Here is a 22,718-nt window from a genome sequence, read left to right on the forward strand (position 1 = left end):
TGTTATTAAATTTGTTAATATATATTAAAATATATTTAATAACATTATTTTCTTTAATTCAATATCCCAACAAAATATTAAAAACTACAATTTGGGTGAGGGCATGAGAGGGTGAATGACGTGGTCAATCTGATTATTATAAAAGATAAAACAATTTATCTCTTTTCTCTATTTCCTCACACTTTTTATTTTTTCTAACCAACGAGGTGATGCCACGTCATTAAACAAAATACAAATGATCACTTATTTGAATAATTTTATAATTTTATTATTAAATAATATTTACCAATTATAAGGATATTTATGTAATATATACTTACAAAACCATTTTTCAAATCATATAAAATCTAGTTTTTTTAAAAAAATTTACATCAAACTAGTCAAATTCGTAAAGACGCGTTTGATTCAGTTTATTCGTCTCAAACTAGTGTAAACACCTTAATTATTCGCATCAGCTTATATATACTAGTGGAATCAAACGAGGTCCAATTGGTAGCTCCAATATCCATCAACTACAGTGTTCATAAGCTTGAATATTATGGGTACACGTTTACTGGATGCCATAGATGTGGTTAAGCTTGAATCAAGGCTTTAATGTTATGTGAATGAAAATGACACTCAAGGCCTTGTTTGTTTACGAGTTTTCCGATCATATAATCACTACTAAAGCTTATGTACTAGTAAAATATGTACAATTACTTTTAAATAACCTTTTATAAGTTTGAGAATTTTAATGAAAAGACAATAAAGATATAATAATAAAAAAGACAATAAGAATATAAATAAAATATATATTTTAGTTAATAGATATAAGATTTGAAATGGAAATTAAGTTGGAGGTATATATGGAATGGCAGGTAGGGCCTTTAAATGAAACAAGTCTATGCAGACAGCCCTTCGTGGGGGGTTTCATTCATTGATGAACAGGGATTATATCAGATCAGATCAGATGCCATTTTTGCTTTTGAAGAAGCTTAATTTGGTTTGCAGAATGTGGGTGATCTTTATATTTTGGTGATATATATATATACTGTTTTAACATGACTTATATTCTCTTTATTGCATGCCTTGTGACATGTCCCAAGTACTCATTGATGACTAGGAAGTGTCAAATTGAAGAAAGTTAAATGAATAAACAAGAGATTGCAATTATTCATGAACTCAAGTATGATTATTGTAACAGTTGAAAAAGTTCTATAGCATAGGTGAGAATTACCCATATTAGTCAGTGAAAAGAATTCAATGTGTGGTTTAGTTAGGATGTATGGAGAAATCACTTATGAGGAGGATGAGATAGGCGGTAAAGAGAATGTTGTGATTAGGAAAAACGTAAAATAGTATAGTTCAATTTCGTAAAAGAAATGCATGATGTCAGAGACATCGGTTGAGAGAAGCATGCTTTTAAAAATGTGACTATTTTTGATTGATTCACGATACTATGTTGAAAGAAATAATTCGACAAAATAATGTGAAAAATGAAAAACTAATATACGAGGTTATGTTTCTCTTAAGAATCAATATGTATCTAATTAGGTTTCTTTTCAATGCTTTATCTCTTTTGGTTTGGTGATTCACCCTAGTTTAGGGCTTATATAATTCTTTATTAATATTTTGTTATTTAGCAACTTTGTTACTTTTTACATTACAGTGTATTCTTGATTGTTTTTTAAAATTTTCAATTATCTTAATCGCTCGCCTTACAACCTCTAAAAGATCTCTATTCATATCCGAGGATAAAAGTTCATCCATTTGCATTCGGGGGCATTCGGGGGATGTGGACTTTGTTAGTCCTTCTTAACCAAGTCACATCATCCCCATCTTATTTTTATTCTTTATAAACAATTTCTTAATTGACACTTCCTAGATCCTCAAACATTTGAGGCATTAAAAAGATACGAGTTAAGAAGGATAAACCGCGAGGTTTAAATTTGCACTGATTAACGAGGATGTGATTTTCACATTTCACATCTTCAAAGTCATCTAGATTCCCACCCGTAGTGATCCACTCAAGAAAATTCCAAAGACACTCGAGGTTACTCTCTTATTGTGTTGAGGTCAAGTCCGAGTCAAAATGGTGAAAAATGCTTGTTTTGTGTTTGAAGTTGACATCAACTAATCAAATCTTAAGTTTTTGTTTGTTTTGTTTTGAGTCTTTTCTTTCTTTCTTTTTTTATTAATGATTTTTAGTTAATTTTAATAAATAATATCATTACTTGTTTTATAATTAAATTGTATTCAAGTTAGATGCAACATTCGTGTTAATAATATTGTCAAATTAATCTGGGGTAATTCTTTATTTTTATGATTAAGTTTTATCAATAAATACAAAATAGGACTGTAATAACTTTCTCCTTCACCAAGAATAATATTAAAGCTTGATACAACATTAAATAGTACTCATTTTCATTAAAAATATAGATCCGCTTATAATTTTCTTTCAAATAAACCGCGTGTTATTGGAATTAAACCGACAAATGCATGTGTATACACGCCCAATGCGATTCATTGATGATGTACAGTACAATTCAAAATTAAATGTCATACAAGAACTCTAAATGAGCTGTGAAATAAATTTGCATTATTGAAGGGAAAGATCGTGAAGATAGGGACTTTGTTAAGTACAATCCAAAAAAGAGAGTAAATAAGGATATTTGGCTCATTATCTAGGGCATGATAAGTGAGTATGGCTCATTTAATTGTTCACCACATAAGAGGAAGGATATTTTGGGATATATGAAGCTTGTTACCTTCTTTAATTTATCCACATTTTTATGTCTATACAAAGGGGACTGTCCATACTTCAATTGTCATGTAATATTGTCTTCTTTTGTTATAGTTAGGTGGTTTCCAAAAGAATTTCAAGAAAAATGGAATAAATTATTTTCGATCATCATGTTATAGAGGTAATTTCTCGCAAATTTGGGTTCCATATCATCAAATTAGTTGGTTTGTTAGCAAAAAAAAATAAAACACACTTACAATCAGATTGTTAATTAGAAATAAAAACATAAGTCTCATTATGATATTTAACAAAAATATGTGTGGATCAATATCATCGAAAAAGTTAAAAAAATAAAAAAATTACTAGACAATCCTAAATTTTTTTAGTGAAAGATATTAAAATCTTTCTAGCGAAGGATATTAAAATCTTTGTAGACTTCGGTTTCTTTGAGTTAATGAAAATATTCTAAATGGTTTTTTTTAACTTTGTCATTTTTGAAAATTTGTGTATAATTCCATTTAGGTAATTTGATATTAATTTTTATATTTTTATTCAAGTTTTAAGAAACTTTTTATAACATTAGTGTATTCTAATAATTACTTCATTTATCCATTAAAATATTAAAATAATTTTACTTTATTTTTATGAAATTTAAATTTTAAAATAAAATTATATTTTAGTTCCAAAACATTAAAATAAAAAAGTAATACAAACACGTTGTTCAGATTATCGAACTCATAAACTCTCAAGAATGACGTCAAACTCTCTAACCGTTATAATAATAAAATTATAAAGAAACATATCGGATAACTACAATCATTAAAAGATCATTCATCCAAAAAAAATAATTGTGATTGTTACTCAAATATTTAAGCGTATTTGACATATCAAACGCCTCAACCAAACTTAACTGAAATTACTCAAATACTGGAACATCATATAATGAATTCCTACAAAAATATCCTTACTAATTTAAAAATACCCATAAGAAGTACTTAAACAAACCCTAGATCAAACCAAACAAGTCATTGGAGATGAGATAGAACTTTTTTTCCGGTGATAGCTAATAAGAGGTTGTGGACCTGGATCGATGAGATGAAGCATGAAAGAGACTTCCATTTCCATTGATGAGCATTATTAAGGCTTCTTGTCGGTATGCCACCTTTAGCATCAAACCGGCAATATGTTAGACCTGCAAAAGCAATCACTTTCATGCAGAGTCGAGCAAAATGCTGTATAAAAATGACATCATATTTGTACGTGAACAGTCACATCCAATCATTGCATTTTTTTTTAATTTTTTTTTTTACTTTTAGGGTTTTATTTCATTATATATATATTCTCTCAATAATTAAGCCATCTTCTAAGTTCCAACTGTCCTCAATCGACCTTGTCAACATCTTCAGGGGTATTTATAAGTCCCACTATTCATTCTCTTATGAGTAAAGGCAGAAGGATATGGGCTTGGCTAGGGTTTGTTTTTCTCAATTTAAATTTCTCATTTGAGTTTAATTTAGGATATGCATATATATTTAATAACTTTAGTGAAAAACAATGACATGTTATGAATGTGATTGCAATTAATCGGGAATGTTGAAGAACACGAGTTGACTTCATACTTATTTGCTAGATTTAGCGAAAGACTTGCGCTCGTTAAAATAGTTCAAATTTGGAAGTGATGATGAATAGATAGATTTTTGTGTGTGTAAATTGTATTTTGGCCTTGTTACCATTATTCAATGTTTTTTTTTTGCCCTTGGACACTTGTGTACATGTGAGTGTAGCTTCTTTGTACTTATATTTTTAATAAAAAATATTTAAAAAAAGGTTTTTAGTTTTGACCTTATGAGGGTCATGATGGCTTTCTTTTTTAGGTGGGTAATGAATGGGCATTGATATTTTCCATATAATATGTGATTTGTATGTTTGAATGTACATATATATATAAGAATATAGAACAATATGAGAAGTTATTTGATAATTAAAAATAAATAAGATGTGATATAAAAGGTTTGGTTAAAAAAAAGTACTAATAATAATATGAAACCACCCCCTTAGAATAAGTCAGTACAATACTAAAACCATGACCCTCCCATATGGTCAATAAAATATTTTTAATTAATAAGAATAACAGTTAAGATTTTTGGTAGTCTAGGCAAATTTATTGATAATATCTAAATTATTTTCAATTAAAAGTATTACTTTCATTTTATTTTAACTAAATTTAATATTGATTGTACTAATATAATTGAATTTCTTCCATCATTTTAAATTTTAAAAATCATGTGTATCATAAATATCATTTATTTCAAGATTAGGGTATTTGTGATTAACAAAAGGTCATTTCATAAAGGTTAACATGAATAAAAACATACAACAATAAAGTAAAAAAAAAAAAATCATAGAAGAAACATTCACCAAATTATTAGGAATGTCAACCAAGCTAATAAACAATAGAATATATATATATATATTAAAAATAGCAAAGTGGTAAGCATTAGTTCAGACATGTCTTATCAATAAGTCGTTTTAATTCTCACTTAAAAATGTTCATATTTAAATTGAGTTCATAAATATGAAATCAGGCTAATTATCTCGAAAATAAAATCCAATTTAAAAATTTAAAATTAAGAATAAAGATATACATCATTTATTAAGAAAAATGGTGGAGCATGGAGCAATGGATAACTCTTTAAGAGAATCCAAAATGTCTTCTCAGCCTTGTCCCCATTTTCTTTGGTTTATCTTCTTTGATAAAATGATGATTCTCCACAGAGCTGGTACAGATTTGGGGTTATTTGAAAATTTTATAAAGCAGAAACAAAAAAAAACAATGATCGTTGATAAATTTAAAGAGGTGCTGATTATTTATTTTTATAGAAAGATTTAAAAAATTATTGATATATATAAATAAAATAAAAATTAATAATTTAAAATAAATAAAATTTTAATATACTGATTACTGGTCGAGAAGAACTTTTTTTTTTCTACTAGTGATTTAATTATGTTTGAGTTATTAAAGTAATTCAAACCTAACCAGGCTTAATATTTAAAATATATGAAATAGAATTATTTACAAATATTCAGTTGAATATTAAAATAATACAATCTCATCAAACCAGCAAAATTTTATGTATCTTTCTCAAATAAATTATAAAATACCTTATATAAAAAATTAATATAGTTCTCATTTAGTAATTATATATACTTTAAATATTTAATGTATTATAAAAAAAAACACAACTAAATTAAATATTATAGCAAAAAAAGAAGATATGAAAAGTAAATTTTATGAAAGTTAATAATGTCATTAATAACAAGTTCTATAATTTTTTTTATTAATGATGCTTATTATCTAAACAAATAAAAATGATTAGTAAAACAAATAATCACCATCACCCCTACTTCAATAATTAAAATATTCCCAGTCATATATTTTAGCAGTTTAATTATATTATAAATATAGAACTTATATATATTAATATAAGTCTTAACAAACTGATCATAAAAGTACAACTAAAGAATTGAAATAGTAATTGGCAGAAAGTTAATATAAATAAATATAATAATGTTCACTGATAAACAGTGGAGACAGAAAATTCAACAGTGGAGACTCAGATGAAAGCAACAAGAGCTCATCTCTAAAGTGCCTAGGGTTTGTTGCTCATTATTTTGTTTTTCTTCTTTTTTATTTTATCATTAAAATCATGTACAAAACTTTTCATAAATTAAACAAATTACAATATAAAAGAAATGACAATAACAAATATTAAAATAATTAAAACAATGATCAAGTGTAAAAAAACATAAATACTAAAATCAATGATGAAATCGATTTTAATGAGTTAACAGACTTTAATAATATTATGTTTCTTATTCATTTTGAATTTAACTTGTTTTATTTTATTTTTACTTCTCACTCCTTTTTGATTCATCGTTAATTTTCTCACGATTTAAACTAAAGAAACGGAAAGTAAAAGTTGTTTAGTAAAGTAGAATACGAACTCGACTCACTCATTGAATTATCTTATTGAGTTAATATTAGTATTATGTTTTCTTATTAAACTTGGATTAATTATCTTATTGAGTTAATATTAGTATTATGTTTTCTTATTAAACTTGGATTAATTAGGTTCGACGAGGGTAGAAAGTGGACATAGTTCAGAATAAACTTGCTCAATAAATCTAAGTGTTTCATCTTCGATGTCATGTAAATTTAGATTTTTTTTAGATCTACTCTCTTCTTTTACATTCCTTAAGTATACTAATAGACTAATTATAAAAAAAAATGTACAAACAAACAAACCCTAATGTTTGTGTTTCTCTCTTTTTCTTGTTATCTCCATCCAGCCTTTTTACAAGGGTTGAGAAAATTCTCCATTTCCATAGTACTTTTAACCCTCTTTCTCTCTCTCTCTCTTTCTTTGCTAAATATTTATATAGAGGCTGCATACAGTTTTCTGTCAGTATATATGAATGAATAATACTAACCAAAATTGGTAAACAAATCTTTCACAAAATAAAATAAAAAATGGCAGAACCCTATTCCAATTTCTTCATCCCTCTTCTTCCCTCACAAGAATCAATTATGTCTCCTGTTCGTGAAGCTCTTCCTCTTTTGGGTAACTTATGTTCAATGAGAACTAGGGTTCCTGATGATGAAAAGAAAAATGATTATGAAGATGAAGAACAAGGAAGTGTGACAGTTTCTCTTAACATAGGACTCTCTAATTACTCTTGTCCGAATTCAGAAGTGATTCATGAACATGAACATGAAGATGATCATGGTGTGGTTTCAGGGTACCCTTTGAGCCGAATCAACAAGGGTCAGTATTGGATTCCAACCCCAGCTCAGATTCTCATTGGTCCTACTCAGTTCTTATGTCCTGTTTGTTTCAAGACTTTTAGCAGATACAATAACTTACAGGTAAGTATTATTGTTCATATCTCATTTTAGGGTTCATCTTGTTGCTTATTAGATTTGGACTAAGAACCTTTTAAATTGAAGTGTCACTTTTAGGGTTTTTTGAAACTTGAAGTTTCTCACTTTCTATACAATCAGATCTGACTTATAGACACAAAATTGCAATCACTTGACCAGTGCATGCAACATTGGTGGATTCTATTTACTCAATTTTCATTAGAACTGTTAATTAAATTTTCAACAGTAATCAATAATGGCGATATGATCCGGGACGACAAGTTTCTTTCTCATTCTGATCATATCACTATTCCTCCACAGTTTGTTTAATATTTAGAGCTTCTTATGATCTTTATAAAAATAAAAATTGAATATCTAATCTTATTTTTTTCAAAAAAACAACAGCTAACAAAGGCCCTCCACATAACCCAACATCAAACAAGCTCTTATTGCAAGTTTTTATCTTAGATTTGTATATTCATACAATCTGTTTCTCAATGAAAATAAAAACTAGATTTTTTGGATAAACAAAGTAAATTGCTGTAATATTTCAAGAGCCTTAATTTATTGGCTTTGAAAAGATAAAAAAAAATCATACAATATATGTTTTATCTATGTGTTGTATTTAAGTATGGCAATTATACAAATTGTCTTGCTTTGTTGTGGTTTTACTTGTTTTACGAAGATGGAGCAGGATGATATTTATATCACTATTATAATTACGCCCTTATAAATATTCATACAACATCATAAATATATTTGTTTATCTTTCAAATGTTTTTAAGTTTATCAAAGACAAATTTTATATTTGATAATTTAGTTAAATTGCGCCCTATGTGAATTGAAACCGAACAAACAAGAATTGTAGTAAAAATATTTTAGAAGTGGAATGGGGCGGGGAAGATAAATTGACTCCCTCTGTCAATAGGGCGCATTACCGTCCCGGTAAAATAAGGGGTTGAACTCGTATTCTCGGAATTTTATGCGGTTGCGTGATCTGAATAACTTTCATGTGGGACATTGTTACATTTTGTTTAATAAAGTTAGCCCGATTGATCTTTGTTGAGTTGTTTTGTTAGGGTGTTATTTACGGCATCATTTACGATAATATCATCCCTAAAATACTTTCATGCTTTAATCACTTACCGATGATTTTCAAAATACTACAAGCTTATAATCTCTTCCATAAAATATATATATGGTATTAGGGTCGGCTAACAATTAGGTTAAGTCAATAATATTTGATCTTGACTAAAATATTAGTTAATACTTAAGGGCAGTTATAGATTTAATTTTAAGATCATAGATATGTTTGAGTAAAGGTATTTTTTTTCTTAATTATTGTGATTTTTTTATGTTTTTATTGTATGGTGTCTATATTAAAAATCTTTTTTTAAATGTATTACCATTTCATCTTTAACAATATTTTGAGATCGATCTTACATTTTAAGACATTGTGTTAAAATTGGTTACATTATTTTTAGATGCACATGTGGGGTCACGGATCTCAATACAGGAAGGGTCCTGAGTCCTTAAGAGGGATCCAACCGACAGCGATGCTAAGGTTGCCATGTTATTGTTGCGCTCAAGGTTGCAAGCACCATATAGACCACTCAAACGCGAGGCCATTAAAGGACTTTCGGACCTTGCAAACACACTACAAGAGAAAGCATTGGACCAAGCCATTTATGTGTAGGAAATGTAACAAACCATTCGCGGTGAAAGGCGATTGGAGGACTCACGAGAAGAATTGCGGGAGAGTTTGGTATTGCACTTGTGGATCTGACTTTAGGCACAAAAGGTCGTTGAAGGATCACATTAAGGCATTTGGGAACGGCCATGGTGTGCTTAACTTTGAGAGTTTTGAACATGAGGACGACGATTTAGGTTCTTATGAGATTGATGACGACGAAGCTTAAATCTTGAGCAAAAGAAGAATAAAGCATTTATTTGATACAAATAATTAAACAATGTTGTAACCACCTTAATGTGTATATTTTTTTTTCTTTTTGTTCCATTTTGGTTTTTATTGTGTTTATGTCCACTAGCTAATACTTTGAGTTTCAATGCTAATGGTTTCTTTGTTTTTCTTACTCTCCTTTAAAAAGAAATTGCTTTGAGTTATCTCAGTTTCTATATGTTCAAAATTTGAAATATTCTTTAAGGACTGAATTAATTACACAAAATCAATTAATAAATTACTAGATTTGAACATAATTTTTTTTTCAAATAAATGTTTCATGTTAATCCAAAAGAGGGAGAATGAGGAAAATTGAAAAGTTATACTTGAATGTATGTTTAATCTTACCATAAAATATATTAAATTGATGAATATATGTTTAATTAAGTTATTTTTAAAATATTATTTTATTTAAATCCACATTCACGTGATATTAATCTTACGAACGTTTTGATCTATTCTTAAATTCTTTTGAAAACACCTGTAATCAAATTTGATTGTAGTTGAGTTTGAACGGACAAATATTATTAAAATTTTTAATGTAAATTATATATGGGAAATGATTAGGTGAGGGAATTTGGTGAGGTAATTTGGTGAGGAAATGACGTGGCATAATCTTATTTGCTGAAAAAATCAAATAATTTCTCTTTTTTCTCTATTTCCTCTCACTTTTACATTTTTACAACCAATGAAGGTGATGACACGTCATTCCCTCACCAAATTCCCTCTCTCTATCACTCCTCATTATATATTATATTTTAAACATTATTTTATCTAAATTTACTGAATAAGATATTTTTATTTTTTTTCAAGCCCATATCCAGCTCCAAATCTGGGTTTGTAGTGCCAATTTTTATTTTTAATTTTCAATAGTCTCATTAATTAGTTTGCACTCCTATTATTCATTCTTAAGGGCACCAAAATAAGGCCTTTTTGATGGGCCTGAAAACACAATCCCACACAAATATGTTTACTTCCCATTTTAAAAATTCTTATTTTTTAGAATTTAAATTTATTTAACTACTTTTAGTTGTTTAAATATAAATTCACAAGGAATCAATCTTGAAACATTTCTGTTTGTTATGTTTTACTTATTTTCCCTTGTTTTATATTTATGATGGTAGCGTTCTAAATTCCTTTGATCAACTGTTTATAAGCATTTTGGAATATGTGAAATAAATTTAATATTGTAGTTTAACCAAACAAATATTTATAATTCAAAATATATTTTAAAATATTGAAGAAATAAAAGAATAATACTTATTATGTTGATGATATTAGAGTTGACCAAAAATATATTAGAAATGTGAAAAGGTAGATTATAGTAACTTTCTTTTTTGTTGACCCTAATACTACCTTTTTCTAAGGAGAATACATTCTTTATTTTCTCTTTATTTTGTATTAAACTATTTGTTGTTTCTAAAGTATAGACAATTTTATTAATATAGATTTTAATATTTAAAAAATAAATGAAGATTGTGTTATTGGATAAGTAAATAAATTGAAATCAAAGATATACTTTGAAATCTATTTTCTTAACTAAATATATAAGTCCTAATATGGAAACTCCTTAATTTTGGAGATTGATTTGATTATTTTATTTAGATATTAATTCAAATAAAATATTATTATAAAATATACTTTAATTATATATATTAATAAATTTAATAATATTTGAGGCTTGTTAAATAAATTTGAGGTGGTGAATTTTTATTTTTTATTTTTAGTAAAAAGATTTAAATGTTATTAATATATAAATAAAATAAAAATTTTAAATATAAAGTATTTTGGGAGTAAAATAATGTTTGATTTTTTATTACATGAAATTATGCTTATTTTATTTTATTTTGGATAAATTTGAATTTATTTTCAATATATTGAATGTATCATATATTTTACCGATTTGATAATATTGTGTGAATTGTAATCTAAATTATTTTAAAATAAAATTGAATTTATTTAAAAAATGTTGATAAGGATCAATTGTTTTTAAAACAAATAAAATAAAGATACAATGATTTATAGAATTGAATACTTAAAAAATTTCAAATATAGAAAATAAATAATCGAATAAGAGAATTATTATTATTATTATTATTATTATTAATTTATTCCACCATGATCTCGAAATTGATATATAATCAAGAACACCAATCCATCATCGTCAAACGGATCGATAATCTCATCAGTACTGTTTCAAAAGGGCGATCAAAGTCACTAACAAAGAAGCAAACACGGCGATTGAATCGAACGGCGACGAGATCTGAGCTCCACTCTGCTTTGACTGCGCCGGCGCCGGAGCATGAGCAGGTCCCATTCCGAATTCATGATGATCGTGAGCCGAAACGACGACGGCGGCGGCGAAGATTGAAGCTACGAGGATGACAATCAAAGCGTTCATCGGCGCCATTGAAGAGAGAGAGAGAGAATTGGATGAAAATGGTGTTCTTCAATTATGGATGGAGAAGAATGAATTATATATATATAGGGTTTTAGGATCAGGTTCAACTTAAAACCGTGTGAATGAGAAAATTGCTACTTCGATTAGCTAAATATTTCTTCTCTAAAACAAAATTTTCTTAATATTCAATATTTAGATATTTAAGTTTTTGATATGGTAAATTTTATTTTGTATTATTTATAAAATATTAAATTTATATCATATAATTATCTATTTAAATTTGTATATAAAAAAATGAAAGAGCAAACCAATAAGTAAAAATTACATTTATAATAATAAAATAACGGAAAAATAAAATGAACGCGATTGACTAATATGTTTATGCATAACTTTATTATTATAACGATAAAGGAACTCACTCGTTGATTTTTTAAGAATTTTTAACTCGTTAACGCTATATTTTATTTTGTGTGTATTTTTGAATTATATTTTATTTTTGTTATTCAATTAATCTCGTTGTGTGTTTGTTGTCAAAATATTTGTGTTTTGTAATTTATTTTTTGGCAATATTCTTGTGCTGACTCTTTTTTATATTATATTATATAGATGTATAAAATTTAAATTATAAGAAAATGCAGTGAGTAAATATTGAAAATTGTTGTAGTTGATTAAATTAATTGAAAATGTTTAACATCTAGGTTAGAATTTTGTAAATCTTTTTTTTTATTAAATCAATGTTTCTTTTTTAAAAGATTTGGCCTCATAATTTTTTTATTTTATATCTAAGATATGAATCATTATTTTCAAATTGGAAGACAACTTATAGAAGTGAATGAATTGCTTATGAAGCAATTTATGAGCGACTTATAATCTATATATATAATGATGCTTAATTTTTAAAGTATTCGGATTGCCGGGTCGAGAGCTGTGGTTAATTTGAATATATGTGATAGTAAATGGATACTTGGGTCGGATTATAGGTTGACCCGCCCATAAACTTAAAACGGTTAAAAATAAAATTAAAAATGCTATAAGTATGATTTGAACTTGCAACCTAACAATACAAGTACAACCTTTTAACCAAACTAGGCTAATAACACTTTATATTTTAAATTCAACCCAAAATTTGATAAACGCGTGACATTTTAACAATATAAGTTCAATTTTTTAACTAACTAATCTATATATATATAATGATGCTTAATTTTTAAAGTGTCCGGATTGCCGGGTTGAGAGCTGTGGTTAATTTGGATATATGTGAGAGTAAATGGATACTTGGGTCAGATTGTGGGTTGACCCGCCCATAAAAATTTTACCGTAATATTTTTTTCATGTTTTTTTTATATTATTTCTCGTGCAAATGCACGGGATACATGCTAGTTTCTATAAAGATAGATAAGAAACATATAAAATGTAAATTTTGGCATCGTTATAATTTTCTCAAATACTATTTAACGCTCACAAATCGAGTACTTTATTCTTGAGAAAAATAGATTACAAATATCTACAAACAAATCACTACAGTCTAAGCCCAAGATGCATCTTGATGATATCGTTTATCTCTAAAAGTATCCATGGAGTGAAACTAATAGACTATCAATACATTTGTAAGTATTTTTTAAATTCAATGATTTATTATTTATTTGAGAGTATTTGTAATCTATTTCTTTTACAGGTAATAATACCTGAGTTTATGACTTTAAAAATGGTCTCAGAGTCAATTCTAAAAAATAAAGTTTCACATTTATAATCACCCTTTAAATTTTATGAAATAAAGTGTCAAATTAGTTATTTCTAAAATCTTAACTGGGCAGAGTTGAACTAAGGGATAGAAACGGTAGACGGGCATGACTAAGTTGAGAAGGTTTAGTGGGTCTAGGACTAAGGGATAGGCATGAATGATTCCAAATTACGTTAATTAACCTAGATTGGATTCAATTTTCTAAAATAAAATAAAATTAATTATTAACAATAAATTTAAAAATTTAATACTCACTACAAAAATAGATCAATGTTAAGAGTTGACTTAATAAACCAATTGTGACAATTTCATCTAAAAATGTTTTGAATTAAACTGAGAGCGTAAGGTATTATACTGGTTCCAGTTCATTCAACCAAAAATATATATTTAATGTACAAGACTATTTTGTATGAGTAAATTTTTAAAATGCAATCTTTATGTTCAAATTTGGTTAAATAATGATACAATTTAAATTTTATTTGAATTCCATGTAATACAAATTATGACATTATTTATTAAAAATTATATCACAAAATAAATTTTAAAAACAAATCTCAAAATTAAACCATATATTATATACAAAAATGGTAAATAAAAATAAATATTAACTTAACTAATATATGTTATTTTATCTTAATTTACTAATTTGATATGATTTAATAAAACATTATAATTTTGATTTAATTAAATTTAAAAAATAACTAAATACTGTTTGATAAAATTTAATAAATTAATGTTTTACATAGGAAATATAAACTTTTTGTAATAACATAATATAAATTATACCTAACTTTATTTGTGTATAAAATCTAACTTACAAAATATAATATTACAGATTATACAATTTAATTTATTAAAAAATTAAAATAAATTAATAACATAAAAATAAACAAATTATTACACAAAAAAAAATAAAATTTATAATTATACATTCTTACATATAATATATGTTATAGATAACTATATACTTGATTATATTTTACAATGTTATAAATTTAGATAATTATTAATAGATATAATTATATTTTAAGAAATATAATTCAATGTATTAATTTGAAACATAAATTTATAATTATATTTTAAGAACATAATTTTAAAAAATTATCCAAATTTAAAATATGTTTTTTCTTTTAATATTTTATTGCATATATTTATTTTTTATATTCAATATTTAACATTTATGTATATTTTAATTTATTAAATGAAAACTTTATATATAAAAATTAAAATATTTAAATTTTATTTTAATAATAAATTAAAAATAATCTTTTTCATTATCATTTTAATTATAATTATTTTAAGGAAAATTAAAAGTAAAGTTTAATTAAATATATTTTATTATTGTAACTATATATATTTAAATTTATATAATTATAAATTAAATTAAATTATAATTATAATATAAATAAACTAAAATATATTATTACTAATTAATTAATTTAGTTAAATTAATTCTAATATTAATAAAATAAATTCTAATTTAAAAATTAATATAACTAATAAAATTGATTAATTTAAATATTTCTCATAAATAAAAAAATACATACATATATATATATATATATAACTTAATTAATTATTTTATTATAAATAATTTACTATTTATTTATAAATATTTTATAATATAATATCTAATTAACAAATATCATTTGTATAAATATTTTTTAATTATCTACAATCATACTTTAATATTTGAAATTAATAAATTAATATCTTATTAATATACATATTTTTTAAATGTTTTATAAATTATATCAAATTAATAATTATATATAATACTATTTATATATTTATTTATTAATAAAAAATTAAAAATATTGATTTTAATTTATATATATATATATATATATATTAAATATATATGTAATAAATATTTTTTATAAATAATTTTAACATTAAAATATAGTTTTTATAATAAATTTGCATTAATATATATTCTTTATAAACAAAATAATACTTTTATTATTTAACTAAATATTTATTTAACAATACAATTTTAATTAAAACTTATTTTTTATAATTAATTTATTATATTATATTTTTTAATAAAAATAAAATTTTATAAAATTTATTAATTAAATACTTAATATATTTATTTTTTAATTAAATATGTATTTTAATTATAAAATATTTTGTAGTCTCTTATATATTAAAAATAATATTGCTTATAATATTATAAGATATATAAAATATTATCTATAAATAAATGAATATATATATATATATATATTAATATTATATTAAATAATTAAAATATTTTATTTTATACTCTTATATTATAATTATTAGAGAATTAATTTGTTTTATAAATTATTATTTACTTTTATTAATTTAATATTTTTTCTAAATGAATATTTAATATGGTTTATTTAAATATTTTATTTATCTTATATTCAAATTTATTTATAAAACATTAAAATGTTTAATTTATTGTTTTTATTTATCATTTATCATTTTATATTTTATATTAATATTATTTACTAATTAAAAAAATTAAAATTTTTTAATTTTTTTATAATAATATTTAAATTTATAATAAAATATTAATTTATTAATATATATATGTCAAATTTATAATTATTTTGTAAAAGATATTAATGGTGGTAATATTTAGAAGTAATTTTATAATATATATAAGTATATATATTTATAATTAGTTTTTTTTAAATATAATTATTATTTTATTTATAGTATTATATATTTATTACTATTATTTTATTATTTAAGATAGTTAATATTTTTATTTTTTAAATATAATAAACTTTAATTAAAATATAATATAAATTTTTATTATATTATTTAACAAAATTATATTAAGATTTTAAAATTGTTTTTTATTTATATTTTATCAACATGTTTATATATTTTTAAATATAATATTTTATTAAATTAAATATAATTTTCTAATTTATTTTTTAAATATTTTCTAAGTTATATATTTAAAAATAAAATTTTAAAAATTCTATATATATATTTCATAATTATTTATTTTAATAAATGAGTTGTTTTAATAATATATTTCTTTATAATTTATTTAAATTATTATATTTTTATTTATAAATTAATAACATTTATAAACTTAATTAATTATTTAATAAAATTATTTTACATAATTTTAATATTAATATAGTTATTACTATTATATATAAATTTATAATTATATTAGTATATAAAAAAAAATCTTTACAATTTTATTATATTAATTTTAATAAAAGGTAAATTTGTTAGCATAAATTAAAAATTAATTATTTTCAAAACATTTAATTGGAAATATCTCAAATATTTTAATATTATTTTTTAAAATATAACTCAAAATAATTATAATTTTATATTTTAAAATTTTTGATTAAATTAAAATTTAAAATAATATTATAAATGTTGAATTTAACATTTTATTTGAATTAGAATAGGTCTAAATAATTTTTCATCATTTTTAATATAAATTTATCTCTTTCAAACAAAAATAAATCTTTATAACTTTTGGTTATATATTTGGTATTTTTAATTTTAAATATCATATATATGTAATATATAAAATTAAATGTATGTAATTTTTTATAGTTTATTCAAAAATGAATAATTTAGAAAAAAGTTAACACTCTTCTATTTTTAATTTATTTATATAAATATGAAATAAATTAAACCTACTAAAATAACTTAAACGATTAAAGTAATTTTAATAGACTAAATTGATAGACAACTTTATAAAAATTATTGTAATTTTATTCTAAAATTTGAAAGCATAATCTTGGTAATTTAAAAAAAAAAAGTGTGATGAAAATAAGATCAAAAATGAAAAATATATTGATTTGATACTTTGATTAATGTATGAAAGTGTATTAACATGTTATTTTATGTTTGATTATAATAGTAAAAATTAATGATCGAATAATTATAATGGGAACATGTCAAATGTTTCGTGGTCATTTGCGTTAATTAAATTGTCCTATTAAAACTATAATTAAAAAATGATGGTAATTAGAATAGATGGGTTCTTAGCATATATACCTTTGTTGAATGATGTAACACCATAAGTTGTGTTTTACAGGTAACCAAACAGGCTGGTTACAACTATAGCCACACATAAATGAACTTTCAACAACAAAAGATTAAACAAGTCATAAAAATAGCACAAAATCAGGTACTACGCCCCATACCCAAAACAAGACAACTCGTAATAATAATTTCATTACCTATTTAAGAGAGCATCCCTGAGTGGATAAAGGACCGGCTCTGAACAACCTAATACTTGAATATATATAAATTGGGATGAGAATGGGTGTTTGAGACGTAGAATGTATTTATGTTCCTTGTCCTGTTTTATTTGATAATATTTTTAATATTATTTCCACCTTATTCGGTTTTATGGAATCCTTACGAGACACCGTTTATACCATATTTTAAAAAGAATAAAAAAATAAAAAAATTATGTAATAAAATTATATAAACGAATTTTTTAATATAATATATATTATAATATATTGAAATTTTATATTATTATAAAAAAATAAACTTACAACTCCTTTAAAATATAATAAATAAATAAATATATTGGTGATTTTATATATTTAATTGTGTTTATAGTATTCAGGGTAGAATTGGTGTGAGATCGGGTCGAGCAGGGGACACAAATACTATCTTCATTTCATCTCCAGTCAGCTACTAGTCAAAATGGGGAAAAACCGTCCCAACCGAGGCGATACGATTCAGTTACAGCGATGCGGTTTTAAATTGTCATCCTTAAATACAGGGCCGACTCTGAACAACTCTGAAGTTTGGGGCCTATGAAGAAAAAAAAATTGTTCTTAATTTGTATTTAACTTGTTATTTTTTTTATGATATATTGTAAAGATTAATCATTTTGTGTTATATTTAATGTAAGTAATTGGTTAAATGGTATAAAATTTAAAGAAGTTTTATGTTCAAGCCACTTAAGATTGATTGGCTATATTGGTTGTGTTACATTAAAGTCGACCCTCCCTGAGTACATAAATTAGACATGGTCCAAAATATTTTATTTATATATAACTAAGTGACCTAGCTAAACTTTGTTATTTGATATTATTATTATATTTGGATAATTTGTATGAATTTTTTTTTTCTGAAGTAGTCAAATCTTAACTCCATCTTTACATGACTGACTAAGGTAAATGAGTTAACATTCGCGATAACCTTCTTCCCCTTGTTGGTTGGAACATCACTCTTGTCATTCTACTCAGAAAAAATAAAATGAACAATGGATCAAAATGAGACGTTATTACCTATCTAGCTCATTTTCACATGTACTATATTTTGATATAATCTTTTTTAATAATAATAATTATACCCTATTTGTATACATAAGTCATTGCACATATTTCCAATGTCCACTCCTTTCTTATTTTAAAAAATAATTCCAACATCCAAAAAATAATGGTCTCTTATAATCTTATAATTTTGTTTTAAATAATTGTCAGTATATAGAGGTCATTGAGAAAAAAAAATATACCGTGAACTTGTTTGCTTTTCAAAAAACTTATAATATGAATAAAAAATAATTGAATAAACAATACAAGGTGGAAATTCAAAATATTTTTAGATTAGGTAAGATCATCTTCAACCAACAAATTCATTCTTAAATAAAAAATGCAGTAAACGTCACATAACAGTAATTTATCTCCAACTCAAAAACTGATTTTCAAACTCAAAAGAATATTCTTAAAATATTCCTTTTTTACACTAACTTACCTTATTAATATTATTTATATATTTATCAACTTCACATATTTAACTTCAATTTTTTCTTATTTATTTAAAAAAATTAATTATATATTAATAATTCATACATAAAAAAAATAATTAAATAATAAATTTAAATAAACAAACATAATATATTAAAACAAACATTATTAATAAAAAAAATTATATATTTATTCGTAACTATAAAATAAATTATAAAATATAAATAAATTAGATAAAACATTAAATATAATATAATTTAATAATTTAACTATACATTTAAAAATATTATAACTTTTATCTTTAAAAAAAATAAGTTTAAAGCTTAATTTTGATTATAGATATATAAGGTTATATATAAAAAAAAATTTAAAAAAAAATAGATTGAGGTCCATTTTTTTAAAATGGTCAAAATAGGGAATGAACAGTAACAACGCAAATATGCGTGTTGTTGGAGGAGAGAGGCATCCAAACGCATTATAGATTTGCGAACAGTGTCCGGTTGGAGTGAATAAAGACACGGAATTTACGTGCGGATGGGAGATGCTCTAAAATAATAGTCACTTTATAAATATAAACAGATAGGATGAATCATAATCAATTTCTATTAACGAAGGTTTCTTAAAAATCAACAGGTCCAAACCTACCATAAACCCGAAATATAATAGGTCATGACCCAATTCTGACATTGAGTACATTTTAAATTTTATATATAATTAAGAGATCAACTTGTATTATTAAAAGTAGTTTTAACACATATTAATTTATTATACCAACTTAAAATAAATTAATAAAATAGTAATAAAGTTGCCAGCTCAAAATACAATTTTCATGCCCCATGAGGTCAATCACCCTCCCCTCCTCAACACACCATGTATTCCGGATAAATTAGGTTTTGAACCAAAACCATTTTAATTTATTATCTTTAATTTGGATTTTGTTAAACTTATGTTATAATTTCATATTGGATTTGGTCAATACATATTAGCCGTATAAATTTAAATTTCTCAACAATTATCTAATAACTCGGACATCACCAATAAATCAAAATAATATTCCACAAAATACTTAATATTTTCAAATTTCAAATTTTATTAATTTGATTAAAACTAAAAAATGATTGGAAGAATTTGTTAAAATGAATTTAAAAAATGTAAATAAAAAATAATTATCTATGTATATGAATAATAAAAAATAATATAATAAATAAGACGAGATAACAAGTAATTAACCATATATATAAATAATGTCATTAATAATAATGGTTTATTATCTTTTGATAAATTTATATTTAAATATTTTTGATAAAATTTTATTATCTAATTGAATTCTGATTAAATAAATAAAATATGAAATGAGCTTTATCTAAAGAAAAAAGAAGTTATTATAGAATTATGTAGTCATCTCATATAGCGCCAATTAACCGCGAAGCATGGTGGACCCCACTTTCAACAATGAAACTTTTTATCTGATAAGCCAACGATAATGCCCAAATAAAAGTTATCCCAAATTAAATATTAATAGTTTTTTTCATGTTCTGAAAACTAAAATATATTTAATAAATAATTTCACTCTTCATTTATTTATTTTTAATGAAAGGAGTATATTTTTTGTATGAATTTAAATTTGACAGTAACATCTTAACTTCTTTATTCAACTTTTGTTTGTTTTAATAAAAAGTTTATATATATTTTTGCACTCGAGAAGAGGAGAGAGAATTACTTAAAATAATGACAATTATCCAAAAAAAATTACAACTATTTAAAAGTAATTTATTGATATTATTAATATTTTAAATAACGTTAAAACTAGAAACATGACTAAGAAAAAAAGAATAATTTGTTAAAACTCAAATGTTATACAACTAATTTTTAAAAAATCAATTTAAAAAAAAGAAAGAATAATTTGTTAAACCTCAAATATTATACAACTAATTTTTAAAAAGTCAATTTTAAAAGTAAATACAGTTTTTAAAACGGGTATAAAGGACATAACACAAAAACTATATTTTTCCCGAGTATCACCAAACTTCGAACCAAACAAAATTATAGTAAAAATTAATATTTATATACCTATATTTTTTTTTATAAAATTAATTATGTTTAATTAATTTAAATTTAAATCGTATTTTAAATTGTCAATTTAATTATAGCCGATCTCTAAATTATTAAAATTTATATATATTATTTTTAAAATTATCTTTTAAAAATATTTTATTTTAAAAAAAAAATTATTACGAAAATTAAAATTGAAAATATTTAACCTCAAACAAAAATAGATGCTATACATGTATGTCGTCGTGTGAAGAGGCAATTTTTTATCATTACATATTTTATTTATTTAGTTATTATATTAATTTTAATTATTTTTTATATTTGTCCATTTTTTATTATATTAATTTTTTATTTTAAAACAATAAATTATATTAAATTTATTTATTTTTTTATTTTTAATAAATATTAATTTTAATAAAATTTAATTATTAAATAATCAAAATTATTATAAATATAAAAATATAAATAAATATATTTTATTTTCTAAGTATAATAATAAAGAATATTATATACCATTATAATTTTATATAAATTGATTATTTTTTATCCAAAATTTAACGTTTAATAATTTTATTTTAAAATTAGTTTTGTTCTAAATAACTTAATGAAATTAATGAAAGGTTATTAATTTATATGATTGTTAAATGCTTATATTTTTTTATAAATTAATTTTTAAATTAGTTAAAACAATAATAAATTGAGCACTATGTTATTATAATAAAATTTATATGAGTGAAATTTTACAAACAAATTAAAATATATAATTTTTTAATTTTATAATAAAATTATTGTTTTAAAATGTTAAAATAAAAAAAATATTTTTTAATAACATATTACAAAATATATTTAATTTTATTTGTGTATAAAATCTAACTTACAAAATATAATATTACAAAGTTTACAATTAAATTTATTAAAAACTTAAAATAAATTAATAACATAAAAACAAAAAAAAATTATTACCTAAAAAAACATTTATAATTATACATTCTTACATATAATTATATATTATAGATAGCTATATACTTTATTATATTTTACATAATTATAAATTTGGATAATTAATAATAAATATATAATTATATTAAAAAAAATATAATTTAATGCATTAACTAAAGCATAAATTTATAATTATATTTCAATAATATAATTTAAAAAAATTATCCAATTTATAATATGTTTTTTTCTTTTAATATTCTAT

At 22.8% G+C, this 22,718-nt stretch overlaps 1 protein-coding gene across 1 annotated transcript; it reads left to right on the forward strand.

Moving 5' to 3' along the window:
* Positions 1 to 7,044: 7,044 nt before the first annotated feature.
* Positions 7,045 to 9,736, forward strand: LOC124942487 (zinc finger protein WIP2-like). The gene is made up of 2 exons (XM_047483005.1): positions 7,045 to 7,649; positions 9,128 to 9,736. Exons 1-2 carry the CDS (start codon positions 7,254 to 7,256, stop codon positions 9,560 to 9,562), a joined length of 831 nt encoding a protein of 276 aa, XP_047338961.1. The 5' UTR covers positions 7,045 to 7,253; the 3' UTR covers positions 9,563 to 9,736.
* The last annotated feature ends 12,982 nt before the right edge of the window (positions 9,737 to 22,718 follow it).

The sequence above is a fragment of the Impatiens glandulifera genome, chromosome 6 (assembly GCF_907164915.1).
Source record: "Impatiens glandulifera chromosome 6, dImpGla2.1, whole genome shotgun sequence".
NCBI classification, from domain to species: Eukaryota; Viridiplantae; Streptophyta; class Magnoliopsida; order Ericales; family Balsaminaceae; genus Impatiens; species Impatiens glandulifera.

Excerpts from the sequence above, each read along its gene's own strand:
- LOC124942487 (XM_047483005.1), top strand. The coding sequence starts at position 7,254 with ATGGCAGAACCCTATTCCAATTTCTTCATCCCTCTTCTTCCCTCACAA. Across the intron at positions 7,650-9,127 it reads GCAGATACAATAACTTACAG|ATGCACATGTGGGGTCACGG; the intron begins GTAAGTATTATT and ends CATTATTTTTAG.